The 25,883-nt window shown below is 38.2% G+C and overlaps 2 protein-coding genes across 3 annotated transcripts in view; one reads left to right on the plus strand and one right to left on the minus strand.

Annotated features, from left to right (window-relative positions):
• Window positions 1-4,815, plus strand: part of LOC117396956 (sarcosine dehydrogenase, mitochondrial-like) — a 121,667-nt gene extending 116,852 nt beyond the window's left edge. For both annotated transcript variants that reach the window (XM_059005306.1, XM_059005307.1), the window contains one exon: window positions 3,520-4,815. In XM_059005306.1, coding sequence (XP_058861289.1) covers window positions 3,520-3,645 — 126 coding nt within the window. In that variant the 3' untranslated portion in view covers window positions 3,646-4,815. The remainder of the gene's footprint in view (window positions 1-3,519) is intronic.
• Window positions 4,816-4,828: 13 nt separating this feature from the next.
• On the minus strand, window positions 4,829-24,489 carry LOC131702893 (dopamine beta-hydroxylase-like). Its single transcript, XM_059005308.1, has 12 exons — window positions 24,016-24,489; window positions 21,638-21,784; window positions 21,047-21,304; window positions 20,691-20,867; window positions 15,488-15,590; window positions 14,769-14,935; window positions 14,336-14,479; window positions 13,359-13,397; window positions 10,577-10,636; window positions 9,104-9,231; window positions 6,875-7,034; window positions 4,829-5,309 (listed from the first exon to the last, which is right to left on the minus strand). The coding sequence occupies exons 1-12, from the start codon at window positions 24,409-24,411 to the stop codon at window positions 5,169-5,171; spliced, it is 1,920 nt and encodes a 639-aa protein (XP_058861291.1). The 5' UTR covers window positions 24,412-24,489; the 3' UTR covers window positions 4,829-5,168.
• Window positions 24,490-25,883: the final 1,394 nt, after the last annotated feature.

Below are 25,883 nucleotides of genomic sequence, written 5' to 3' on the forward strand. Positions count from 1 at the left end.
TAATTTGATCAGCATACTATAATTGTATTGTAATTGTGAATGTGGATAGCGATATTGCTTCTGGCTGCCAGAGTAATGAACGATGATAATCATTTGTATATGCACACACACATTTGTATTGGTAAATGTCAGTCTATGTGCCAGTATATTATATATGTGACCATTTACATTTACTACAAACAATTTGTTAAGATTACTGTACACTGTTGCATTGTCCTGGAATTGTACAGGTTTTTTTAACAGTGTACATACAAAAATAATAAGAAAAACAGGAGAGACGTTTGGTTCTTTTCAAACTCTTTATTTAGACGCTCTCTCAACACACCAGAGTACACAGCTCTGTCAGCAACACCGGATTCAAACAGTGACACAGAATACTGGGCTTAAACACATCCCATTGGGCCTCGGCCGCGCACTTCAGACCAATGGGAACACACACAGACAGGACCATTCAAAATGGTGACACAGAACAAGCAGGGCTAGAATTGCACATACAGAGGTAAACACAGCGGTGGCAGGAATGCAGATCGCTTCAATATGTTTGCATTTGCGTTTTGACTTGGGTTTTTTTTTCCGTTGTTTTGGAACAGGTTTTTATTGTGCTTCTATAGCATTGCTAACACATTTAAACAAGAAAAATGTTTTGGCAGATTACGCAGCTCATTAATTTTTCAAAAATGAAAATGGTGCATGAAATGCGATCCACCGGCAGGTGAAATGGAGGCTCACTTTAGAAAATAGGAGGATCTTTTTTAACAGATTAACAGGTGAAAAAAATCTTCAGATTTTGCCGTTTCCATCGAAAATGAAACCCCTTTCTAAAGTCAGGCCCAATGTGTCAAACTTCTGAAAGTTTCAGTTCTTTTAAAGAAAATAAATTGCAAATATTTAGAATTTCTGGAGCATGCAGGCACTAGAGGCAGTTACTGGTTTTTATGTATTTTTACACTACCCCAAAAATTATATCCAATAGAAATAATAGCCATGTTCATGTTTTAGATTTAATATGCAGTTATGAAGGAGGGTAAAGTATTTATTTTCTCATGGAATGTCCAATATTCCTGTTCCAATGCTATAATAATTGGTATTGTTATGATTGAACCTGATAGACATTGGCCTATGGATTTACAAAGCACAACCGTGATGGATTACATGCTGCAATGCTCCAGACAAGTGACGATAGCGATGGCAGAAGTGAACTTAAATGCCATTTACTGTTCAAAAAACAGGAAGTTAAACTAAATCATTGTTTGACTTCTCTGTTGGCTGGGTAATGGGTTGAAACTGGAAAAATGTTAATTGAATGATTTGTGAGAATGCGGCTGTGCTGAGAAGTGAATATGTGGTGCCATAAATAATTATTCCAATATACAGTGTTGTAATACACTCCAAGCTATCTACAGTAGTAAGTACTCTCTGTTTAATATGGCAAGCGATACAATGATACCTGGGACTTTAAATCACATTCTATATCAACAACAAATGAACCACAATTGGAACAATTATACACAGGTGTAAATATTATGAATATCAAGTACTTGAGCAGAAATTATAGAGTTTCACAGTAACTAAAGCGAAAACAGCAATGCCTTTGATCCCGGAGGGTGCACTGAAGGCTCAGCTAAGGAAAAGGTTAGAAGTCAGAAGCCAAAATAATGTATGTCAATTGGGCCAATTCCATTAACATTTTAATAGCTGAAAAAAATGGGCTTTCAAAAAAAATCCATGAAACAAACTGTGAATATTGTATAGTGATTTGCTTATTCAGATTTTGCCTGGGAATTTGGTAGAGAGAAAAAAAAGTATATGTATTGCTTCTTACTCACAGTTTTACCTTCAGTTTTTCACAGCTAGGTGTTTAGAATTGGGCCCTTTGTGTATTATTGACAGCAAGGTTCAAGGACATACATAAATAGGCACAGAACAGAAATCTGGGAATTCATATTTCAAAAAAGAAATTAATGCCCCCATTTTTTAGGACGAGTTTTCACATCTGGGATAAATAATTGTTGGCTGATGCAGTAAATCAGACGTCTGCAACAATAATGCTTTTGCGAAATAGTTTCTGCTGTGCAGTTAAATGTTTAACAGATTGTGCAGTTAAATGTTTAACAGACGATAGCGTTCATATGAGACAGGGAGAGGGATCCAAACATGTCACTTCTCATCAGACACTTGTGATTGTGACATGACATTATGATACAACCCTTCTGAGTGCAGCACAAACCATATTGTTTAGGATCGTCTCTGCAGTGACTCGCAGTCAAGAGAAAAGCTCTGAGTTACTGCTGTGTGCGCTTTGTACCTGGCTGCTGTATGTACTGCTGAATGAAGGAGGTCAGCTGTTCAATTAATTTGCGTCATTGTGATGGTGTCTGCTGTCTTTTGGGGACTCACAGCATCTCTGTATGGACAGTGCATCTGCACAGCTGCCAGGATTTACAGCATGGCTCATGGCTACACACACACTGAAGGACGTGTTTTTAAAGTGTTTAGAGATGATCTTTATAATGTAGACATGGGTGGCCTTGAATGTGTCAACTGGACCTCCGAGCAAAGATTCATCTGCCAGGCAACTTCAGTTGGCAGCTAACTATACAATATTGCAGGGCAGCAGTGTGGAGTAGTGGTTGGGGCTCTGGACTCTTGACCGGTCATGGGTTCAATCCCAGTTGGGGGACACTGCTGCTGTACCCTTGAGCAAGCTACTTTACCTAGATTGCTCCAGTAAAAACCCAACTGTATAAATGGGTAATTGTATGTAAAAATAATGTAATTGTATGTAAAAATAATGTGATATCTTGTAACAATTGTAAGTCACCCTGGATAAGGGCGTCTGCTAATAAATAAATAATAATAATAATAATGATAACCAGTCCCCAACCACTTAGAATATTATGTTGAACTACTGATGTATAGCTCTTTGTATGATAAACACCAGAGAAGACTAGATTCAGGATTTGAGACTGTTGATGTGTAGTTGGTGGTTACTGTTTGAACTTAATAAACATATTGGCTATAATGGAACCCCTATGCATGCTAAAACATTTGATTTAAACATGTTGTATAGCTTAGGTTCAGTCAGCAAAGCTCTGTAAGAATCTATCCTTTTATATCCAATGCATTGGAAAATGATTATTTACAAAAAAAAACACACATGCACACAAATTCTATGGGGCAGTTGGATCTACGTTCCAAAAATATAGGAATAAAATACACTGGGTATGCAGCTGGTAGCAGTTTTTCTTGATTCCATATAGAGAGATTCTTGATGAGATGACACTGATTTGAAGTAATTAAGAAGAGAAGCCATGTTTGCAGTGAATGACATTACCTGTATAATCTTCTGCGTATGTACAAAACTATGAATCACACCAAGGAACTTTAGAGGCCATTCAACCAATCAAGACTGAATTAGCTACATCTGCAATGATGCTTAGCATGCAGATGAATAGAAACTGATGTAGTCAAATGCACTTCCCCTAGTTATCTGATCAGGGTTTCATTTCTGTGTTGTAGGTCAGTCCTGATTTTGTGAGAAGTGGGGAGTTTACACTGGAGAGGATGGGAATAGTTTATGCTGCCAAAGCCCACCTGAAGTCCCCCTTCGATCCTGACAACAAGAGGGTGAAGGGGATCTACTGAACTCTCCAGTGACCTGCCCTGGAAAGATGTGCAGCTGTGAATGCCTCGATGCCCCCTCTCCTACAGCGGACTGGGCTATGGCCACTGAGGACCCTTGCTGCTCCTGAACCAGGAAGAAGTATCTTTCCCAATCCCCAGTCTCTCCAAGGGTTCCTCCCAGTTGTTCAGTGGATACCACTTTATTTCAAGTGTCCTTGGTGTTGAAGCGAGACAGCATGAGGTTGTCTCAGTACAAATACACACACCTTGAAGTTTGTTATTCTGCTTATAAAATGAACTATTTAAAAGAATGTTAGTGTGATGAAGCATTTAAGATGCAGACCTGTGTGAATTGTACTGAAACATTTGCATGGTTTGGAATCCTTTCCGGCAAATCAAAGTGACAGCTTTATCCAGGCTATTTTATAAACTGGAATAACACTTGACTATGCTAAACTGCACAACTGCATATATGATTACAGTGCGAGTAATGCCACTTAACAATGTGTTAGCACTTAATTGCCTCTTAAATAATGTTTCTATGAACATCTGTTTCTCTCTCAAAAACCATTGTTAACTTTACTGCAGTTTATATTTATCAACCTGTTGAAATGAAAGTGTATTTATAATCTGAATAACTGAAGAATCAAATATTATTTACAGAGGTAGTGCGGTCCAAGTGTTAATTGTTTTAGTGAGATGTCACCCAGCAATCATGTAGTAACTTTACAATTGATTTAGTTTAAAAAATCCATCATGTACTTTAGAATAAAATATAATCAGCTCATAGCTATAAATTTATATACAAACCAGCAAAAATAGTGCTGGTACCATGGGGAACTTGTGAATCCCATGAGAAACATATATATAAATCTATACCTATATGAAGCTGGGTCTTCGGAGCACAGAGGATAATAATAATAATAATAATAATAATAATAATAATAATGTACCAGGATGTGTAGTTTGGAGATTAGCCTTGGTCAGGGTTGTATAACCTGTGTATTTCAGTTTCTCACATTATCTATAAGTAAACCTTTTCTTCAATCTATTGCTTCTCTTAGTGCTTCATCCCTATTCCCCCTAGACTCCACTATAAGCATCAGGCCTGATACGAAAGACTGCTGCGATAGAGCTGATCATGTTCCGATTCTGTTATGAATTGTGTGACAAATAAACACCATGTCTAAGTTTTGGCTTCATATTCTGTTTTATTATGCAAATGTCTCATAAAATGAGTTCAGGTTTTCTTTTTTTTTGTGTTCACTGCCCTTCACCCCTGTGTTCCCATCACTGACTATCTGAACAGGGTTGGCATTGTTTTTAGTCTGTTGTCTTGGAGAAGTTTATTTTCCAGACAGTGCCCCTTATCAGAGTGTCAGGACTGAATATCCTCCCTTAGAAGCCTCTCCCAGCTAGTCCTATTGAAGAGACTGGGGCGGGAGCAGACATGATATAGGCATGATTGTACAGTATAATGCTTGTGGGGTTTCCCAGTGATCCTCTGTGGGAAGAGGGCCTATCTGTCCATTGCACTCTGGGTGTTAGAGTCTGCCGCGGGTCCGAACCTCAATGACTGCAGGAGGCTGATGCTGTGGTTGAGGCTCCCTGGTTGTCTCGCACTTGTACTTGGGTTTGGGGAGGCTGGTGGTGACCTGTGGTAAAGACTGTCTCTCCCAGTCACCCTGAAAAAAAGAAACAAGGACCAGGGGTCACAAATGGAGATTAGATAAAGGGGCATTCAGAACAGAAAATAGGAGGCACTTTTTACACAGAGAATTGTGAGGGTCTGGAACCAACTCCCCAGTAATGTTGTTGAAGCTGACACCCTGAGGGTCTGGAACCAACTCCCCAGTAATGTTGTTGAAGCTGACACCCTGGGATCCTTCAAGAAGCTGCTTGATGAGATTCTGGGATCAATAAGCTACTAACAACCAAACGAGCAAGATGGGCTGAATGGCCTCCTCTCGTTTGTAAACTTTCTTATGTTCTTATGTTCTTTCTTAAGATACAAGCAGCTGTCATTTTTTCACAGTTATCACGTTTACTGTGTAATATGCAGTTCCCTCTCAATCTCAGGGTCATGTATTTCATACATTTAAAGCATGTAAAATAACATATTACTTGTATTAATTGCCTTATCTGCTCCTTCTAGCTACCTATCGAGGCATCCTGCTGCAGTTCATAGAGACCTTAAATTTCAATCTCACGACAATTGATTATCATAAAAAATGTTTATAATTCTATTACATTTGCTCTTAGTGTTTGACTATAAAAAAAAATCAACGAACATTGAATATCTATTTGGCCCGAAGTGATTCGCCACTAGCCGTGCATAGGATGTCTCTTGCTGAACGGTCATGTGAACTTGTTCAGCCAATCACAGCGTTTAATTTATCCATTTTATAAATGATTTTATCCTTTCCTCGTAGCTTATACTATTTGTTGTAGTTGCCTTTCTCTCCACCTTCTCAAATGTAATAACAATTGTTTTCTACCTTTATGAACTGGCTGGCTGTAACTGATAGGATGCTGTCCTTCCGACATTGTATACTGTACACAAAGCACAGCTGATGTTAATAGTTTAATATTGAAGGCTTGTAGATTTGAGGTAAATCATTGTTTTTCTACTTTGTTTTGTGGATTGCTGCAGTTTTGTGAGCCTTTTTGGGTAGAATACCAGTTTAAAAAGAACCAGCTTAGAACCTGTCTTCAATGGGTTTTACTGGTTAAAAGAGGGCTATTGACTAACTAAATTGATTGATTTATAAAGTTTACAGAATCTCAAAACTCAGACTTTCTGACATTGTCTTAGTTCTGACAAAAGCCAAAAAACATTAAAAAAAAAATAAAGATTGAAAAACATTTTTTATGGCAACTCGTACCAGTGATCACTGTGTCATCTGCCCATAGTATGTTACCTCAATAATTTGAAAACATTTTACCAACAAACCTGAAACTTCATAGAAAGTGAGAACCAAAGTCCAAAGCCTTATTGAACAACAGTTGACTCACAAGTTTCTAAATTTCAAATTTACAGCCAAATAATCACTCAAGAAAACCAGCCACAGGAGGAAAGTAGCTGCTTTGGAAACCCATCCTAAAATATGACATTCTTAAAGATACACCTGTCATCCTATGGTTTGCAGTACCAGCTAAGCCTGAAATACAGCTTTCTGTTTTAGCGATGCCTAATTGCACATGCTTTACTTGAGATGATCAAACCCCCCAGTTCAGCTCGTGCACTCACTGGGAAGCGTGTGGCAGAGGATTGGTTGCAGTGCATGGAGATGGGAGAAGTGCTGTAGAGTGCCCGCAGTACGTCTTTGCTGAAGGGGTCCCAGGAAACTGCAGCAAACTGCTCAGGAACCGCAGCCTGAGGACAGCTGCATATCTCATCATCATGGAACCTACCAGAACAAAGAGAGACGAGCTTCCTGTTATCACTGCAGAACACTCAAAACTGCACAATGCTATCTTTGTAGCTCTTTAAGCCCTGGATGGAACTGAATTGAATTTATTTAGCCTTAAACAAAGAAGAATATTGGGGACTTGATTAAAGTCTATAAAATCGTAAAAGGAGCTGACAAAGTTGACCCTACCTACTGCTTTAAGCACAGCACAGATAAGAGGAGTGGAAGACACAGTTGGAAATTAAGTGGAGACAGACTTAGGAGAGAGGAAAGAGATACAGGTGAACTCTTTTTATATCACCTCGCTTACTATCATACACCATTTATTATCACAATTTTTGAAAAACCACTTGCCATGCACCATAGGCTCTTTGACAAATTACCTCTCTTAATATCATCTCACAAACCGCTAACTGTCATGTTTTATGCAGCCTGTCAAATGCTGCGTGGCCAGACTTTACTAAGTAACCACAGGATACAATTCATTTCCAACGCAACTAACAACCAATAATCATCTCAGCTGATAAACTGACATTTTGTGCAGCCTGTCAAATGCTGCATGGGCGGTATTAACAGGATAGAGTTCAGTTAGAAAACTCCAATGTCACCAGATTTTAACACAGTCAGTCATACAAATGCACACAAAAAAAAAACACCAAGTGCAATGCCTAATTGATAGCTCTCATCAGCCGACAAGACATGCCTTTTTTAGATAATGACAGACTGTTTAGTTCCAGGTAATGATACAAAACATATTTGTCCTGTCCTGCATCTGTTTAAATGTACAGAACTACTAAACGCACAGTATTAAAACACTGCTCTTTAATTCACTGTTAGTTTTAATTATTTTTTTCTCGCACTCGTAATGTGCTGTCATCGGCAAACATGAAACTTGGTTTATATCATGACCCGCTTTATATCACAAATGATGCCTGCATGGCAGTCATGATATAAAGCGGGTTCATCTGTAATTCCTTACACTGAGGTGAGGGTATGGATTGGTTACATGATCATATTCTTGATGCTGAATCATTGGGATCCTTTAAGACCCGACGTGACAAAGTCTTGGGATTAATCAGCTACTTGGAACCAGAAGAGCTTAGATGGGCTGAATGGTTCTAGAACTGCAGACCATACCACACGGATACTATTCAACTGGTTCCTAGAGTAGTGTTTCTATAAAGAGTTATTTAGTGCTGAAAGAGTTACACAGACTGATTTGGCTCTTATATAGTCATAACAACCATTTGATATTAAAGGATTAGTAAAATCAGGAACACCAGAATTTATCCAAACCAGGGGAAAAACTAAAAAACAATCAAACTGTGGCTGATGACTTACTCTACAGTAAGCGAATAGATATTGTCACAAATGTGTAAGACCCCCTTGAGAGGACTAGAGAGGAAGAATTGTGGTTGGGATGAGATGAGAAGGAGGAAGACAGATGCTAAAAACAGGCAGAATTGGCACTTGAGCACTTGAGGTTAAAGAAGAAGTGAACGATGGGTCCTGATCAGACAAGTCCCTAGCTGTGCAGCACTCTTGGAAGACTGCATTATTATTATTATTTATTTCTTAGCAGACGCCCTTATCCAGGGCGACTTACAAGATATCACATTATTTTTTACATACAATTACCCATTTATACAGTTGGGTTTTTACTGGAGCAATCTAGGTAAAGTACCTTGCTCAAGGGTACAGCAGCAGTGTCCCCCACTAGGGATTGAACCCACAACCCTCCGGTCAAGAGTCCAGAGCCCTAACCACTACTCCACACTGCTGCATGGGCCCTGGTTACTGGCTTTTAAAGAGCCTAATCTGTGACATGTTTGCTTCCATGTTCTGTGATGCAAACACCCTGGTTACTGGCTTTTAAAGAACCTAATCTGTGACATGTTTCCCTCCATGTTCTGTTTCCTTGTTACTGAGTCTTGTCTAAGTTGTGAACACGATTATTCGGTGTAATGCATGGTGTGGCTAGGATTCTTTCTTCAACCAGTCAAAAAAAACTTTACTTCCACCCACCCCACTGACCACAAATGAGAACTCTGCCTGGTTTTACACACCTGTTCATGAAGGCAAAATACTTCTGCAGGTATCCGTAATCCACAGCACTCTTGCAGAGCTCCAGCTCTGTACGTGGATAGTAATGAATGTAGTTAACACACATCTCCTCTAGGATTCCAAAGCCACCCTGCATAATCACAGAATTGTAAGAAATGCATTAAACACCGGAAATGGATTTGAGCCACTGAGGACAGAGAACTGTAGACTTCTAGACACATTGTTTATAATATCTTCATATTCATTTCTGAATATGACCTTGAAAATATATACAAAAAAATACATTTCACAGTTACTTACGCCCTCTCGGCAGACTGATATTCATTGTTCTGAGCCACGTGTTTGCATAAGTGCGTTTATTCTGGAATTGTAATTTGTATGTTTGGTGGCATATCCTTCCCATTAACTGTGCCAGACATGAAGATCCTGGTAAACTGGGCTATGTCATAAATTCATACTCTCCTTTTGACATTTTTGTCTTTTAACAAATTATGTCCACAGTACATTTTTGCAAAAAGTGTAAAAATCATATGTTGGTTTTGCTTTATGTTTTAAAACAGAAATAAACTGTATTTGGATTTACAGAGTGTTTTATTTTTTTAAATGTTGTTTTATTTTTCATAAAGATAAATGTGTTTAAAGCCCTTGTTATATTACTGAATTTGATGATGTTACATTTTAACAGTTTAAAAACCAGCTGATGTCTCACACAGGAAGTGTGTTCAGACCCTTTAAGATCCTTAGAAGACAATAAATGTGTTCAAGGGGCAAAGCTGCGGTACCAATATAACTAGTTATTCCTGTACGGTTATTATATTTTAATCTGAGTTTTCATGTGATGTTAATCTAAATGCAAGTCAAATGCTATTGTATAAATATAAACTGGCTAAATGTATAAAGACATTAGATTGATATTTTATAAAATGGACAAGAATTGCTATTGACAGTGACAGTTGACATGAGGAAGATAGAGAAATACTGGTTTCCCACAGAAAATCACAAAATAGGTGGGGTGCACGTGCCAGAGCTGGACACAGTTCCACAGAAAGGGATCCATTTCATAGTCTTGCAAGTGCAACGTGTTAAAGAGAACGCTTATCAACTAGAAGTGTCGTCTCATTGAGTAGAGAAAGGATGTTTAGAAGGAATACATTAACAGGAATATGGTAATAGGAATACATTTTGCAGATGATGTTATTTATTTCTTAGCAGACGCCCTTATCCAGGGAGACTTACAATTGTTACAAGATATTACATTATACATTATTTCACATTATACAGATATCACATTATTTTTACATACAATTACCCATTTATACAGTTGGGTTTTTACTGGAGCAATCTAGGTAAAGTAGGGGGTCAAGGGTCAAGAGTCCAGAGCCCTAATCACTACTCCCTACTCCACACTGCTGCCCTATGTAATATTGCAATGTAATATTGCAACGAATTCAGATCTAAATGTATTTTATACTTACCACTGTAGCCTTCTCTCTGTCCTGTGTGTTGTAAGTGCAGGATGTTAAAAGGACATCTCCCTGAATAATATAAAAAAAGAAATGAACAAATTAAGTTGTTAAATATCAGTCTCAGACAGACTTCTCCTAGTCATTGTGCCCTGGTCTGCTCTGCTCTGCTTCTTTTCCTGAGGTCACAGCCTTCTGCTGCTGCAGCCTCCTGTCTTCCCAGGGCAAAGCCACAGCTTTTTTAAATGAGTGGGTGCCCATGGCAGCCAGCCAAACTGATATTCTGAGAAATCGAAGTATCTTCAAGAGGCACGAGAATATAAAGTACAATTGTAAGAGTTTTCGTAGTATCTTTTGCCATGGCCATAGTGGTATTTGATAGTGTTTCTCCCATTTCTCAGCTTCAAATGTGCCTGCTTTTATATAGCAATGCTATTGAAAAGCTGGTTAAGAGGTTACTGCTGGGGCATTTAATAAAGAACAGGAGTAATATGAACTCACATTGGCCTTTGTTATTATTAAGGTCTCCACACACTGGACATGATGCAATGTGTCCTGCGATAAAATGGTACATTCGCTGCGACACTACCTTTCACACTAGTGGTGACAGGCGTGCGATATGATAGCCGACTCTCCTCTGATTGTATCATCAGCTGCAAAAAATCACACGTATGATACAGCTAATAAAAATGTAGCACACATAATAGCTTTTCAGAATACTTATTTCAGTGAAGGTAAACTAATCATTAGTTGTGCAACATTTAACCGATGCATCGCTTATTGATCATCTGTCCTTAAATTTCCCGAGCTTTGATTACATTTGGGTGAATAGATGCATCAAATTAGAACCCAGTTTGAAGTCTCCTGTTGCTGGTTTGCAATAAAACCTGGAGTGTGTGAGAATGCACTTCTTTTAGTGCTAGTACGGTAGATAAACAACGTCAACACGTTGCTAGGATACATGCTTTAGGCCTCTACATTCGCGTTGGACAAGCCAATTCAGAAGTAGGCCTATTGTATTCACGTTTTCTTGATTGAAAAATTAAGACAATACGTTTTTTTTGTTATTTTTTTGTTTTTCAAATGGAAGAAACTGACAAAGATTGGTAATTTTGGTGGGTTAGCGCGAGGGCAATATTATATAAAAAGAAGCTGAATTTAGTACGATAGTTAAATTTAGTCAGGATTTGTGAGATTAGTTAAAAAGTTTTGCTTTGCTTTGGGCATAAAATGTTAACAGTAATGAATAACCACAGTTCAAATAGAAATGACTTCCGTTAAAATGTAGTATTTGTTATTATTATTACAATGTTAAAGGGACCTCTGATGTGGACGCACGCATATTCTTTTCAGTTGTTAAACTCAAGTCCTTTGTATTTCTTTTTTTATAATCAGTGCTCTAATTTGACTGTCGTTGTGCCTTTTTGCTTAACTATTATGCACAACAGTGTTTTTAGTCATCTGTTTAAAAAAATAATGTCTGTTCTTTATTTTGAAAAATAAAACATCAATGCATCGATTATCATTGGATAATCGTATAAGAAATTAGGTTACCGATTGCACCACTATACACACCAGCTATATCCAGTTCCTTGAAAATGGACTGCCAGATGTTCTCCCTCTTTGCCGTGTGTTTATAATTTTTGTGTCCTTATTGTACAGCTCTGGGTATTTTGATACTTTAAGAATTATCTTTTCTTTTGCTATTGTTTAGTGAAGGCACGTAGGGGAAGCTATTTCTCTTTGGTCAGTTCCCTATCACCAATCGCCCTATTTTCTCCGCGTCGCTTCGCAGTCGATGTGAACGACATTCGTATCGAAAATACCTACGACACATTCGCTTGTTGCATCACGTCCGGTGTGTAGAAGGCTTTAGAATGAAATGAAAAGTAAATAATAATAATAATAATAATAATAATAATAATAATAATAATAATAATAATAGCGATGAACTACTGTATATAACATACATTTTTCATACCTGATTTACTGACAAGTTAACAGTTTACTTTGGGCTGCTGGTGAGAATTCTTGACTGGACAGGTTATACTTAGACAATAAAGAATTTAGGGGAAAATGTAGCTTTTAATCTGATAATAGTCTACTGTTTTCAGATACAAACCATACGGGAACAAAAAAGTACTTATATTTTTATACAAACAGTTGTTTTAAAAAAATGAACTGTTGTTGCACTCTCACAGCAAATAGGTCGTTTGCATTTGAAATCCTGCAATTAACTTATCTCTGGGTGGCATAGCAGCAATGTAAAACAATGTATTTTTGAGTATTTAGAAAAATACAAAATACTTATACATTAGCATTTGCATTACAAATTACAAAAATACAAATGTAATGAAAATACTTATTTCAATGACATGTATTTTCAATACTGCCCATCACTGCTTATGCACAGCATTGATATGAAACGCTCACTGCATTTAGCAGAAACCATGTGCAGAGTGTTAAAATTGTTTTTATGGTTATTTAAGATAGGCGTATGTTTCAGATACAACACTATACATAAACAGCTGCATCCTGCTACCTTTGCTGTAGGGCACAGAATTTGATTGCAAGAAAACTGTTGGAGTAACTTTGAACTGTAACAGAAAAAGTGAATAATCAGCAACAACTTTTCAACTATGGTATTGTCTTTGAAGAATGTTCATATTCCTAATTGAAGTTTAACAAACAATCAAATGAGGAATGAGTGTTCTTTTTGCTAGAGCTAATATGAGGTAAGAAATGGATTTGAGAAACTTAGCAGTCAAATGAAGTACGTTATAAATGCACTTACAGGTAGCACTGTGACCATCTTCTTCAACATGCGGATCTCCTGTAGAAAGAACAGAAGTACGATAAGTATAAGATTCTTTGATAATTATTTGTCAGACCATCATTATCCAACCAGTAGATGGTAATGATGATGAAGTCTGGAGAACAAAAAGAACATGGCAATAAAAAGGGCCTTGTGGGAAAGTTATGTTTAGGCTTGCACCTTTTCGGTGTTTATTTTTCTGACTTATTTTCAGGTTCTTTATTTAAATATCATGAAAACTGATATTTCAATAAAGATATAATTTGTAATGGGTTGCAGGGGGAACCTAATGCAATAATTCTCCATTTATTCTCTGCTTCTGACCAGCAGCTGGCCAAATGCGGCCATTTCCTATTGTCTCAATGAGGCCCTACTCAATCACGGTGTGTTCTCAGCTCAGCTAGTTACAACCGACTCCTAAACTGAAAGTGGCAAAACATGTTTCATGGTGTTCCAATTGAGAACCCTAGTGAAATACATACTCTGAAAGGTTTATTATGATATTTTGCCCCTGAGCAAGCTTAGTTATGTGCTATGAGAACTATGCTAATTACTGTGCAGCATTTGGTATACCGGTGCTTTTTTTCCATCTCCTGTCTATTGCTGATAGAGCACACTTCATATACAGATCATGGAAATGAAAGCCTCTGGAGCAAAACACATCTACTTCAAATTTAATGTTTCTCTGATAGCTGGAAATAGCATGTTAATATAGTGTTTGTTTTCTAGCAAAAAGAGTACTTCCCTGGGGTGAGTTAGATGAAGTGAGTTAGTCTGAATCTGTGTTGGTGTTTTCTCGAATAGTAAAATAAGTCAATATTCTGTTTTCCTTGAGGGTTTACTTTGGATGTAGCATCAACATCTATATCTAATATTGGCTTCTGTATACAATTTCTGTGACTAGTGAAAAAGCAATGCAAGAGTTCATGAAAAGAAAGGCCCAGTTGGCAGCCTACCTGGAAGTGAGTGCTGAAGTGATTGTCCACGTTAACGGTTTCCACCTCGCGACCGTCTCGCAGCAGCATGGTCCTCACCGCAGTGCCTGTCAGGTGAGTGTGCAGCTGGGAGGCGAAGATGTGGATCCCCCCTGGGGGCAGGGCCTACAGTGAGAGGAGGGGAGAGTGTGAGAACAGCCCAGTGTGGTACTGAGGCTTTTACCAGCGAATAGGTACTACACTGAGAGATCCTTTTCTATTTGTCTCTCCACTCCGGGAGATGAAACACACTGTTATTTTATTTATTTAAAAGGGTTAAAAACAGGTGTTTTTAAAATGTCCAAAACCCAACCTGCTGTCCTGAAGAGAGTGAGGAATAAAACTTTGCAATACTAATAAAGGTCAAACCTGCAATCCATTGCCTGCAACAAAACTGTTTGAAAGCTGCACTTACTGTAGCTGTGCATTTCTCAATGCAGTATCCTGTCAGTTCGAAGTGGTCCTCGTGAGGTGGGATAGCCATTACTGGTGTGTACACCAGCCCCAGCTCCATTATCCCACCATCGTACTTGCGAAGGGTGGGGGTGTAAAACAGGCGGATTCCTGACGAGTCAAAGCGGCCTACAGAGGAAGATGAACATCAACGTCAAACACATTGCACTGCTAACCAACCTGCTAATGAACATTCTAGGTGTTAATAACACATTCTGGGGGTGATAATAAGGATTATTACAAGACTATTTTTAGACAGCTGTTCCCTGAAAGAACATTTATAATAAACTACGTTCACATATTCGGTTGCATATTTCAGTTAAGAACGTAACTTATAAATAGGTTGAGAATCCTTGAACAAAATAACGATTATCCCACCATCTCTGTTTAAAAAGCAAATGCATTTAACCTCTTACATAATAGAAGCCAATCCTAGACTATTGAAGTTCTATCAAAACATAAGCACTGCATTGAAATAGTAAAATGAGCGATACATCTTACTTTCAGATGTTTTTTTTAACTGACATCCTGCTTTTTGCTTTTAATTTTTGGTATCCGCTTTTTGACTTATGCAGCCCTCATTTGTTTACAGGTACAGTAATAGTAACCTGTAGATTGACTGCTCAAAGTCTCATTAACCTGATTGCTTGTTTTAGTGGCAGACAGCAACAGAAAGACTACCTTTTAGTTGTAGTGGATTGTGGTAGTGGACTTCCAAACGGAGATACTTGGAGGAATCAGGCCCCCCAATAGCTAGCCCTGCTTCCTCAGGGTAGTAGAAGGCCTGAAACGGCAGAGAACAGGCAGGTCTTACAAAGCTTCCATTTCTATTGTCCTCCCCTTTCTTTTCAAAATAGGTATGCTTACATTATTACTTCACTGGCTGAAACGTATGTCTACCTGAATCACTTTCTTTTAAGTTTAATCTTAGAATTCATGAACTGAACTTGGAAGAAAATTTAAGAAAGGATTTTGTCTGAGATATAAATCCTTATGGATATATATTTTTTTACCCGTTCTTGTGCCCAATTTAGAATGTCAAATTCCGTTCCATCAAACAATGAAAGGTCAGTGGGTATCATCCTATCCCACCACCATGCCACGAACACCCAAAAGCTTGACTGCAGCTTTCAGCAAGCTACCAGCCCAGGACAAAGCAACGTGGCACAGTCAGGATGCAAACCTATTGAATCCTTTGGTAATTATACAGAACGATACCACTAATAATAACAACTAATTAAGTGTCAGTGTCCTACTGGATTTTGAAAAGGTAGTACAAATTGTGTGGAGTGTGGGTATACTTATAGAGGTCATTTACTGGTCTACAGTGTCGAGAGCACAGGTCTGCAGTGTTGAAATAGTTAAAGCCTGTTTTTAATGTATTCATTATTTTGGTATTAAAGTTTGATATTCAGGAAATCTTTCTCATCTGTTAAAAAGAGGTTTAGGAGGTTCTTCTGAACAATCAAAACATTCTCTATCTCTAAACATTCACTTAAAAATGGTTCTTAGAGTGTGAGATAAACATTTTCTGTTTACGGCTCCTTAGCATTTGCTTTGACATTTATGTTTGCTTGATTGATTCTATCATGATCTTCATTCTGTGCTTAACCAAAGTGCCAAAGTTCAGAAGTTCAGTGCTGATACTATTTATCATTCCCTGCCTGTCTTTTGCCAACAGGTACCCCTCCCATACGCCACTGCACTCTACAACCCTCTGTAAGTCGTCTTGGATAAAGGCGTCTGCTAAATAAACAAATAATAATAATAATACAACCCACGTGCACAGCAAAATAACCCAGTTTACTAATACAAATGCAGGGGCTTAAGGATATGCTATAACATCAACATTTTCAACATTTACATTGTTTGTAAGTGTTTGAAAACCCTTTAGGCAGGATTTTCAAAAATGTACAAATGATAACTCCAGTGTTAATCAACAAATCGGTATGTAGCATTGATTTTGGCCTTTTCAAGAGATTGTTATGCCTATCTCGTTATTAAATAATCATGCTAATGTGATTTCCAAAATTATGTTGATTTATGAAATACTGTTAATATCTTAATGAGCAGGGCTTCTTGCGACTATTTCTTTTGTTTGCGTGGGAATTTAAAAGCAAATCTGTGTTAATTGTCACAATTTATCAGGAGTTAATTAGTTTTAATTAACAAAAGACTATAACTCACCTCGAAACAGAAATTTAACAGACTTTAATATTTAATTAGACTTTTATATACTTGTGGTTATGTATGAGATTTGTTCGCTTGTTTTACAATTTGTAACCTTAGGCCTGGAACACACTGCCCGATGACATCGCAAGAAGGGATTATTATTATTATTATTTGTTTATTTAGCAGACGCCTTTATCCAAGGCGACTTGCAGAGACTAGGGTGTGTGAACTATGCATCAGCTGCAGAGTCATTTACAATTACATCTCGCCTGAAAGACGGAGCACAAGGAGGTCAAGTGACTTGCTCAGGGTCACACAATGAGTCAGTGGCTGAGGTGGGATTTGAACTGGGGACCTCCTGCTTACAAGCCCTTTTCTTTAACCACTGGACCAGGGATGCATGGATGCATAATGTACAGTGGCAATGGGGTGAATCAATAGGTGGAAAGATAAGGCTATGGCAGTAATAAATATCTACAATTTTGACTAGAACTTTATGCGATGTGATCGTGAAACCCACATATTAAACACACACACATACATACATACATACATACCTACATACATATACACACGATATACCATTGGTTTGTATATAATGTCCGTGACGATATTTTTTGAAAACAAGACCTGACAGCCCCACACTGTATTTTTTAGACGAAATATTTACAGAATACTGTAACAGAATACTGTAACAGAATATTTACAGAATAACACTGTATTATTAATAGCGTTATCATTAAATTATACCAAATCACGTTTTTTATTTACAATGAAGGTAACCTATACTGTGTCGTCCAAATGCTTATAAAGTCAGCCTTCATTGTAAAAAAAAATGTGATTTGGTATAGTTTAATTATAACGCTATTAATAAACAAATCATGCAGCATGGTCCTAATAGCAGTTGTTAAGTATTCTGTAAACATTTTGTCTAATAGTTAAAAAGTGCAATATGGGGCAATATGGATTTTGCCTAATGTCTCTGTAATGTTATTAGACTCCCCCCACACTGTATGTACAGTGTACACTCTCACCTTCACACGTCTGTATGCACATATTATAACATCTTCTTATAATACTGTAAGTGTTCGATGGCTACTTCTATTCATGTTGAGTTTCTTTATCACGGAGGCGAGCAAACAGTACCAGAGAAAATGCATAATTAGAGGAATTCACCGGAAAAATTGTGTATTGAGTTGGGAGTTTTATCGTAATTTTAAAAACATAATAAATGTATAATGAAGTGTTACATACATGGTATACATGTATAATAACTATCAACTAAAAACACAAATGACACTTCAACCTGTGACAATTAAGCTTTTTAACGAGAAACACGTTTATTAACAACCTCATCGACTCAATTTCAAAGCATTAATGGATTGATTTAATTAACACATTTCTTTTGAAAATCACTTGCTACTAAAGCTCTCGTTACTATACCACAAGTTTGACACAATAACAATGTTTTTTCAAAATCCTGCCCTTTATCTCCATTGTTTTTTCTACCTTAATCAGTTAGTACATTGCTTACTAACATTTCCATTAAAAAATGCCTTTTCAGCCTTCTAAAAGCTGAATTTCTGAATGTGGTTTGAAAAATGGCAAGGGAACACACCCAAATATGTGTTGGTATGCTACTCCAGCCAACCCAAGGAACAAGACCCCAATACTTAAACTACTAACAACCCAACAGGCAGAGGGGGCAACCATTCAAACATCTAGCAACTTGCAACAGACATGAAATTAAATATTGTCTAATCCTCAGACTTTTATTCCAATGTTTTTGTTTTGTTTTAATTCAGTGTACATTATTGTGATAAACAATGGAGAAGTCTTGATCCTTATCTGATCAGACACATATCTTTGGATTTACAAAACATTTCCATTATCATGTATTCATTATTTATAGAACCATATTTTTGTCCTGTAAATGCAGATACTTTGTAAACACTATTTAAATATTTTTTGTTTTAAACCACACACACATTTACAAATATTGCAATCTTAATCTCATCATTTCAGCTTTGGCTGTACAATTTGTAACAAACATGATTTGCATTTATTTCACCCTTTATAAATAATCCATGCAATGTTCTGCCTCCACACTAAATGCTGCCTACTTGAGGCTTGTTGGCATCGCCCTTATCCATCACAACAGTTTACTTCATGGATTTTATAGTCAGAAGATAAACAGTAATCTTATTTCGATTTCAGCTTCAACCCTGGAAATATTACAGGCAATTCCCATGTCAAATTCACTTTCAATTTTATGTAAATGTTCAAATCAAATCAATCTTCCCCATACTATATACATATAAAGATTGTATTTATTTATTTATTTATTCATTTATGTATTTATTTATTTATTTACTTACTTAAGAACTAAGGAGAGGAAGGCATTTGGACCATTTATGCTTGTCCAGTTCCAAGTAGCTGATTGATCTAGTTTGTCAAGTTGGGGTCCCAGTGATTCAGCATCAACAACATGTCTAGTTAACCCATCCTATACCCTCACCACTTTGTGTATGAAGAAGTGCCTACCGTCTGTGCTGCACCTCTGGTTAGGATTAACTTTGTCAATTTCTTTTAAGATTTTAAAAACTTCTACAGCCCCCTCTTATTCTCTTTTGTAGGCTAAACAGATTTGTTCAGCTTATCTTCATAGCTCATTCCTTTGGCCCTGGGATTAGTCTGGTTGCTCTTTGTTGGACTCTCCTGGGCCACAATCTCCAGAACTGTACACAGTACTCAGAGTGCGATCTCATCTGTGCATTCTTTTTTTATTTTATTGTGATGGACTTTTGCAGTGTCAGCAGTCATACTAGATATCTTTGGCAAAACTAGCCTACTTGAAGAGTCTACAGAGAGTAAAATGGGTGTTTTATCTTATCCAGTCCAGAAGGTTAGAGAAAGCATCATGGTACCGCCTGTGTCATTAGGAATTATGGATCTCACTGCTTCTATCAAACAAGGACACAAACCTGTAAATTATGTCTCTTCACACAGCAACCCTTTTCATCACTGCCATCTGTGTATCCTTCCTGCTTGCGATGTGACAGTGACATGAGCCTTAATATTTAGGTGGGCGCAAGTGGCAGATGCTGTGTATCATATGTCCCTGGCTGGAAACTCCTTGAATTGGGATTGTGTGTGACACCCAACCAGAGGGCTGAACAGAACTTTAGAACTCCGCTGCCCGCCTGGTGTTCTCTCTGCCTCACTTCTCCCATGCAACTCCACTACTCCGCTCACTCCACTGGCTCTCGATCACCGCTCGCATCCAGTTCAAGACTCTTGTACTAGCCTACAGATGCCTTGACCAGACTGCACCCAGCTACCTCCAGACCCTCATCTCTCCCTACACCCCCACTCGACCTCTCCGCTCTGCTTACACTAGAAGACTGGCTCTATCTCCTCCACACTCCCCTGCCTCCAGAGCCTGCTCCTTCTCCACCCTCGCTCCGCATTGGTGGAATGACCTTCCCACAGATGTCAGGACTGCCCAGTCCCTGACCACATTCCGGCGCCTCCTTAAGACTCACCTCTTCAGACAGCACCTGTAGAACTCTGTTTTTCCCCTGGGACATTTATCACCCTTCCTTAAATGCGCTTTACTTTAAGTTTGTTGTCTGCCCAAGTGTGTGAGCAAGCAGGTATCTTTTGTGTGTGATCTAAGTGTGGAAAGTCAGTAGGAATCAGAACCTCCTACCTTGGCCCCCAAGGCCCAGGCTGCCAGCACATGTCGACAGTAGTTGAGGCGCTGGGGTTTCATCTTGGAGTCACAGGGCCCACTGTAGTGGGGGATGGAGTCGAACTGCGGGGCGCACTGGAACACTTCCATGTGGTGAACCAGGGCCTCATTGCCAGGCGTGATCACCGACTCATACTGAGGGGGGAAGACATGAGTGAGTTTATACCATTCCAACTGTATAGTGCTCCTGTTTTAGTGTTGGGAGGGCTCATTATTTCCCATTCAAAGGCTATTCACACAAGCCAATTAATTTATTAATACAATTTAATTAAAACGACTAGCATGGGCTGTTGTGGGGTGAAGCACAAGATTACCATGACGATGTGATTCTTGGGCATGTTTTCTGGTAGCTCTGTGATGTAGCACCAGTAGGTGGTCTCCTGGCCAGGGACAGACACGTTGGGAGCAAGCACTTCCAAGGTCTGGACATCTGGGGGCAGTTCAGGATTGGAGATATTAGGCTTGAGGAGCTGCACCCTCTGGAGACCCCTGTTGACCAGAGACAGGTTTAAAGCCAGGAGGGAGGTCACTGGCTTGTCCAGGACACCATAGATGAGATGAACAGTCCCATCCTGCAGCAGAGAGAATCAGGAGGCAACGGTCAGCCAGATAGCAATGAGTAATCACAAACAGAATTAGATAGCGATAGAAAACAAAAGCAATTTCCTTTTAGGCATGATTTCAAGAAACATTCTGTAAGGTACGTGTACAGTTGCTCACAAAAGTATTTGCTCAAGTGTTATATTTATACTTTTACCTGTTTCAACAAATAAATTAATAGCATGGGACAGAAATGGGATATGAAATGATCTTGTTAGCTACAATTACTTTAAGCTACACTTCAATTAATTTCAGGTGTACAGTGCATTTAGGGTACATGATAGAGATGGACTGCCTGTCAGTACCTCGATGAGATAGTCGTTAGGGTCACAGGTGCTGAAAGGCCTCTTGAAGGTAAGGTAGAATCCCTCTGGAGCCCTGTGGGCCTCTAGCAGCTGGTAATCCTGCTTACTGTCCAATCGGATGTGTCCCTGAGCATCGCTCCAGGCGTCCTGAGGAGACACACATGCATTAACCTTTTACAATACTCCTGGCATTGTCTATTTCTGATGCCCTGAACCAGCATGTCCCTCTGCATCAGGAATTGTAGACAATCTATATTGTTATTAATACACAACCCGTTGAGTTAGACGTGGGAGGCATTTCAGATTGATCGAATACAGCTAGAGGTTAAGGTCATAAGCAATTGTTTTCTGTGTACGTTATGTCATCAAAATACCAGATACGGTTTTATTCCTGGCAGCTTTTGAAGCAAATATCTATATTCTTCATATGAGTAACTCAATGGAAATGTCACCTTTAAGTTGCTTCAATGGTTGTCTGTAGAATTGCTTGAGGCTTGATATAGAAACCGAGCATTGCCAAAACGAGATGAAAACAAATCAGATACTTATTTCAACAATACAAACGTTTCCAGTTTAGAAAGAATTGGCTTCCACATAAGCTCTTAAAATACATTTCTTATGTAAGAAATACTAATGATTTACTGCATTGAGATTTATTTTCTTGACAAAAATGTGTTTAAACAGTGATGTGAAGCATTACCCTTCCTTATAAGGCTGTTCATTTTGCATACCAGTACAGCTCCAGATAAGATGTGTGTTTTACGCATTGAAAAAATATGAATTACGCTTTATATTTAAATGTAATGTGTAAAGAATACACATAGCAGTTTCACTGCACAGCTTGAGTTTGCATGTTTTCAAGCTTCTCTACTGTGTTGGTTCTTGGTGTCTCAATGGTCAATTGTTAATATACTACAAGTGGTAGCTAGAGAATGGGTCGTACAAATACCGGGACGGCTCATTCAATTGCAGCTTGCCTAGGCATTCCCAAAAACATGTGACCAATAATCTGGGTTTAAAGAAAAAGGCATGTTGAATACATTCACTTGCAGTGCATGTTTGTGGCTGGTGAATAAGCAGCTGGATTCTTGATCTTCAGTATTCCTCGACACTGTCTTAGTCCCCCTCAACTTATTTACCTATCTGTCAATCAAATGTTTGGATGGTAAATCTATATAATATACAATATTATATGTTTGGAGAGAGTTGGGATGCTTTATATTGCTATAGCAAGGCACTCAATAAGGAATATAATATTTTAATGTCTTTATTTGCATTAGTGCAGCATCGGTACAGTTTTTTTTATTTTTAAATATATATACACTGCTGTGCAAAAGTCTTAGACATGTTGCATTTTTCTACTCTAATGCATTATACGCATCAACAATTTACTCAAAGCCTCCACTAGTGTTTTCTACTATTATAACAACCTTGACTTGCATGAAGAAGGAAAAACATTGAGTGAAATAGTTCGCATCACTCAATTTTCAAGGTGTGGTATCTGAAGCATAATCAACAAGTACAGAGAAACATCATCTGTAATTAACAAACCCAGGACTGGAAGACCCAAAAAGCTGTCTAAGAAGGATGAGCAATACTTGAAGATAATATCCTTGAGGAATAGAAAGAAGACAAGCATCATCATCATCTTCAGCCTTTTTCAATCCACTGCTGATGTAGAGCAAGCTGCTTTCAGTAAATTAGTAAACTAAATGTCTAGAACTAAGCCACTCACTAGTGCAGTACTACATTTAGAAATTATTAAAGAAACATATTACAATCACTGACAAACGTTTCAACTAGAGGTCTTTCTTAATGTCTTCACTGAAGAATTTGAGAACGACTTCTAGTTGAAACTCATATTGAAGACATTGAGAAAGACTTAGTGATGAAATGTTTATTATTGAATCTATTGCTTTTTTTAGTATTTCTAAGCACATTTAAAAAAACTCTTTGGAGGGTGTTTAATGGTACAAATGCCATTGCCAAATACTCTCCAGGAACTGAATTATTTTTCATGGTAGCAGATGTGGTGATTCACAAGGGCGTTGCTTTGCCTTACAATGGACACTCTTACAACTAGTTAATATGCCTGTTTCAGTGTCATGTGGTCGTCACCTCCTTGTTTTCCTATTTGCATGCTAATGGAAGGTTCAGGAAGACAAACCAGATGCTACTGGTAAAATTCACAGTAGTAACAGTTTTTCACAACAATAATGGTCCAATATTCAGATTGTTTAGTGCACATCTTTCAGTGATGTACTGATCTGTTGCAATTAAAAAAACAGGCATCTACCGACGCGGGGCAACTTTTAAAAGAGCCAAAATGTGATGTTTTACTATAGTTACATGTGGTAAACCTGACCTTTTGACCTTACCCCAAAGTAGGATTTGTGCCCATCGCTCCACAGGATTGCTAGGTCAGCATTTTCCAGCTCCCCTCGATCCGACATACCGAATACAATTCCGAAGTGGAGTTCCTTCACTAGGAGCTGGAAGCAGACCTCCTGCTGGGGGTAACTGACGTTCCAGGAGAGCTCCAAGGTCCCGAGTGGGTCCAGCGGCACTCGGAAAGGGAAGGGATCTCCACGAGGGCTGGCTCCCTGGAATGAAGCCAGCAGCATCACGACCACCACAGCCATCATGGTGAAGTAAATAGACAGCAGCTCTCTCAGTCTGTAATTCTGGAGGCAGGACCTTTCTCCTCCAGTCTGCATTCTCAGAAAGTGAGTTTTCTTTGTCACTTGCACTTTCTCTCGTCCACTCTTTGCCATTTATGTGCTCCCTAATGCAGCTGACTCCCAGATTTCGGCTAATTAGATTTGGTTTGTTGGGTGAATTCAATTGTTTGTTTAGCCCTCTGGTCAATCGTTTCTAACGTCAGCCTCTCTTTTAATTGGACTCTAATTGATCATGGACATTATCAATACGAATTGGATTCGACTAACTGAGTTTTATGGCCTCTTTAATCTTTTTGGGGCACCAAGCGCTTGCAAACAAATAGCAGCAGAAACTTTGTTTTGGTAAAAGCTTACTAACTTTTTTAGGCAATGACTCTTGCTTTTTAAAAGATATATATAAAATGTATTTTCTTTTAAATAACTTCCAGAAGCTAGACATATTAGCTCACATTTGAGTTTCAATCATGACTTTGTTAAGACTGACTTGTATTCAGAGGTGACTTAATTCAATTCAATACAGAACTCTGAGCTACTGGATGATTGCTAACACTGGAAAACAAGTCAAGGAAATATAACAAAAAACTATTTAAATTACATTTGAAGCAACTTTCAAAGCATGGTAGTCAATAGCGTAAATGGCTGGTTAGACCGGAAATAAAGCACAGAAAAGGTGTGATCACGCTACAGGTTAAAATGACACTACAGATCAAATGACACAGGTTAAATGACAAAGGAAATGCACAACCACCTGCAACAGAGATTTCTTTAAACTAGGACACTACCATGTACATTAAAATAAACAAATTTTTCTGTGCACACTGTATGACCTACACAGGGACTGGATGTGCACAACAGCTAACATTAGATTTATTTTGGTTGCTGCAACCATTTTAAGTGACCCTGAATTTATCTTTTTTTAATCCTTTCAAAAAATGGTCTATATGCGAGGCTTGTGTGAAAATCCCTATATTTAAAAAAAAATAAAATTATTGAAACACACAATTTGTGGAGGGTTTTGGTAGAAATATTCTCATAGATTAATAGTATTAGTTTCTTTGTTTTAGCTAAATTAGACCCAGCAACAGCAACGTATGCAGCCCCTCAGTACATAAAGGCCAACCATACAGGGTTGCTAAATTATGTAATGCAAGGAAGAAAGGGCTGTTTACATCTGCAAAAGGATGCCTTGACTAGGGCTATGTCATTTACGTATTATTCATTTCTGTTTTTGAAAATATGGGCAAATCAGATAAGAGGGTTATCATACTGTATTTTGGCTTTGATATAATGTGGCCCACAAATTAGCTCAGGTTGCTCATCCCAGTGCTAGATTTTTGTTTGGTCCTGGTCTTGTAGTGGCCGTGGGGTTTCTACACTCTCATATATCTTGTCTTTGTCCACATTTATTTATTTAGTAATTTTGTTCTAGGAATACAAATGTTTCAGAGGTGAGTGGTGTCACTTTCTGGGTTCTATCTGGAAATCGCATGAACTGTAAAATACAAATGGGGACATAAGGAGGTATGAAAAACAAGGCCGAACAAACCTCAGCCTCTTCTGAAAAT

This window comes from Acipenser ruthenus, chromosome 31, assembly GCF_902713425.1.
Source record: "Acipenser ruthenus chromosome 31, fAciRut3.2 maternal haplotype, whole genome shotgun sequence".
NCBI classification, from domain to species: domain Eukaryota; kingdom Metazoa; phylum Chordata; class Actinopteri; order Acipenseriformes; family Acipenseridae; genus Acipenser; species Acipenser ruthenus.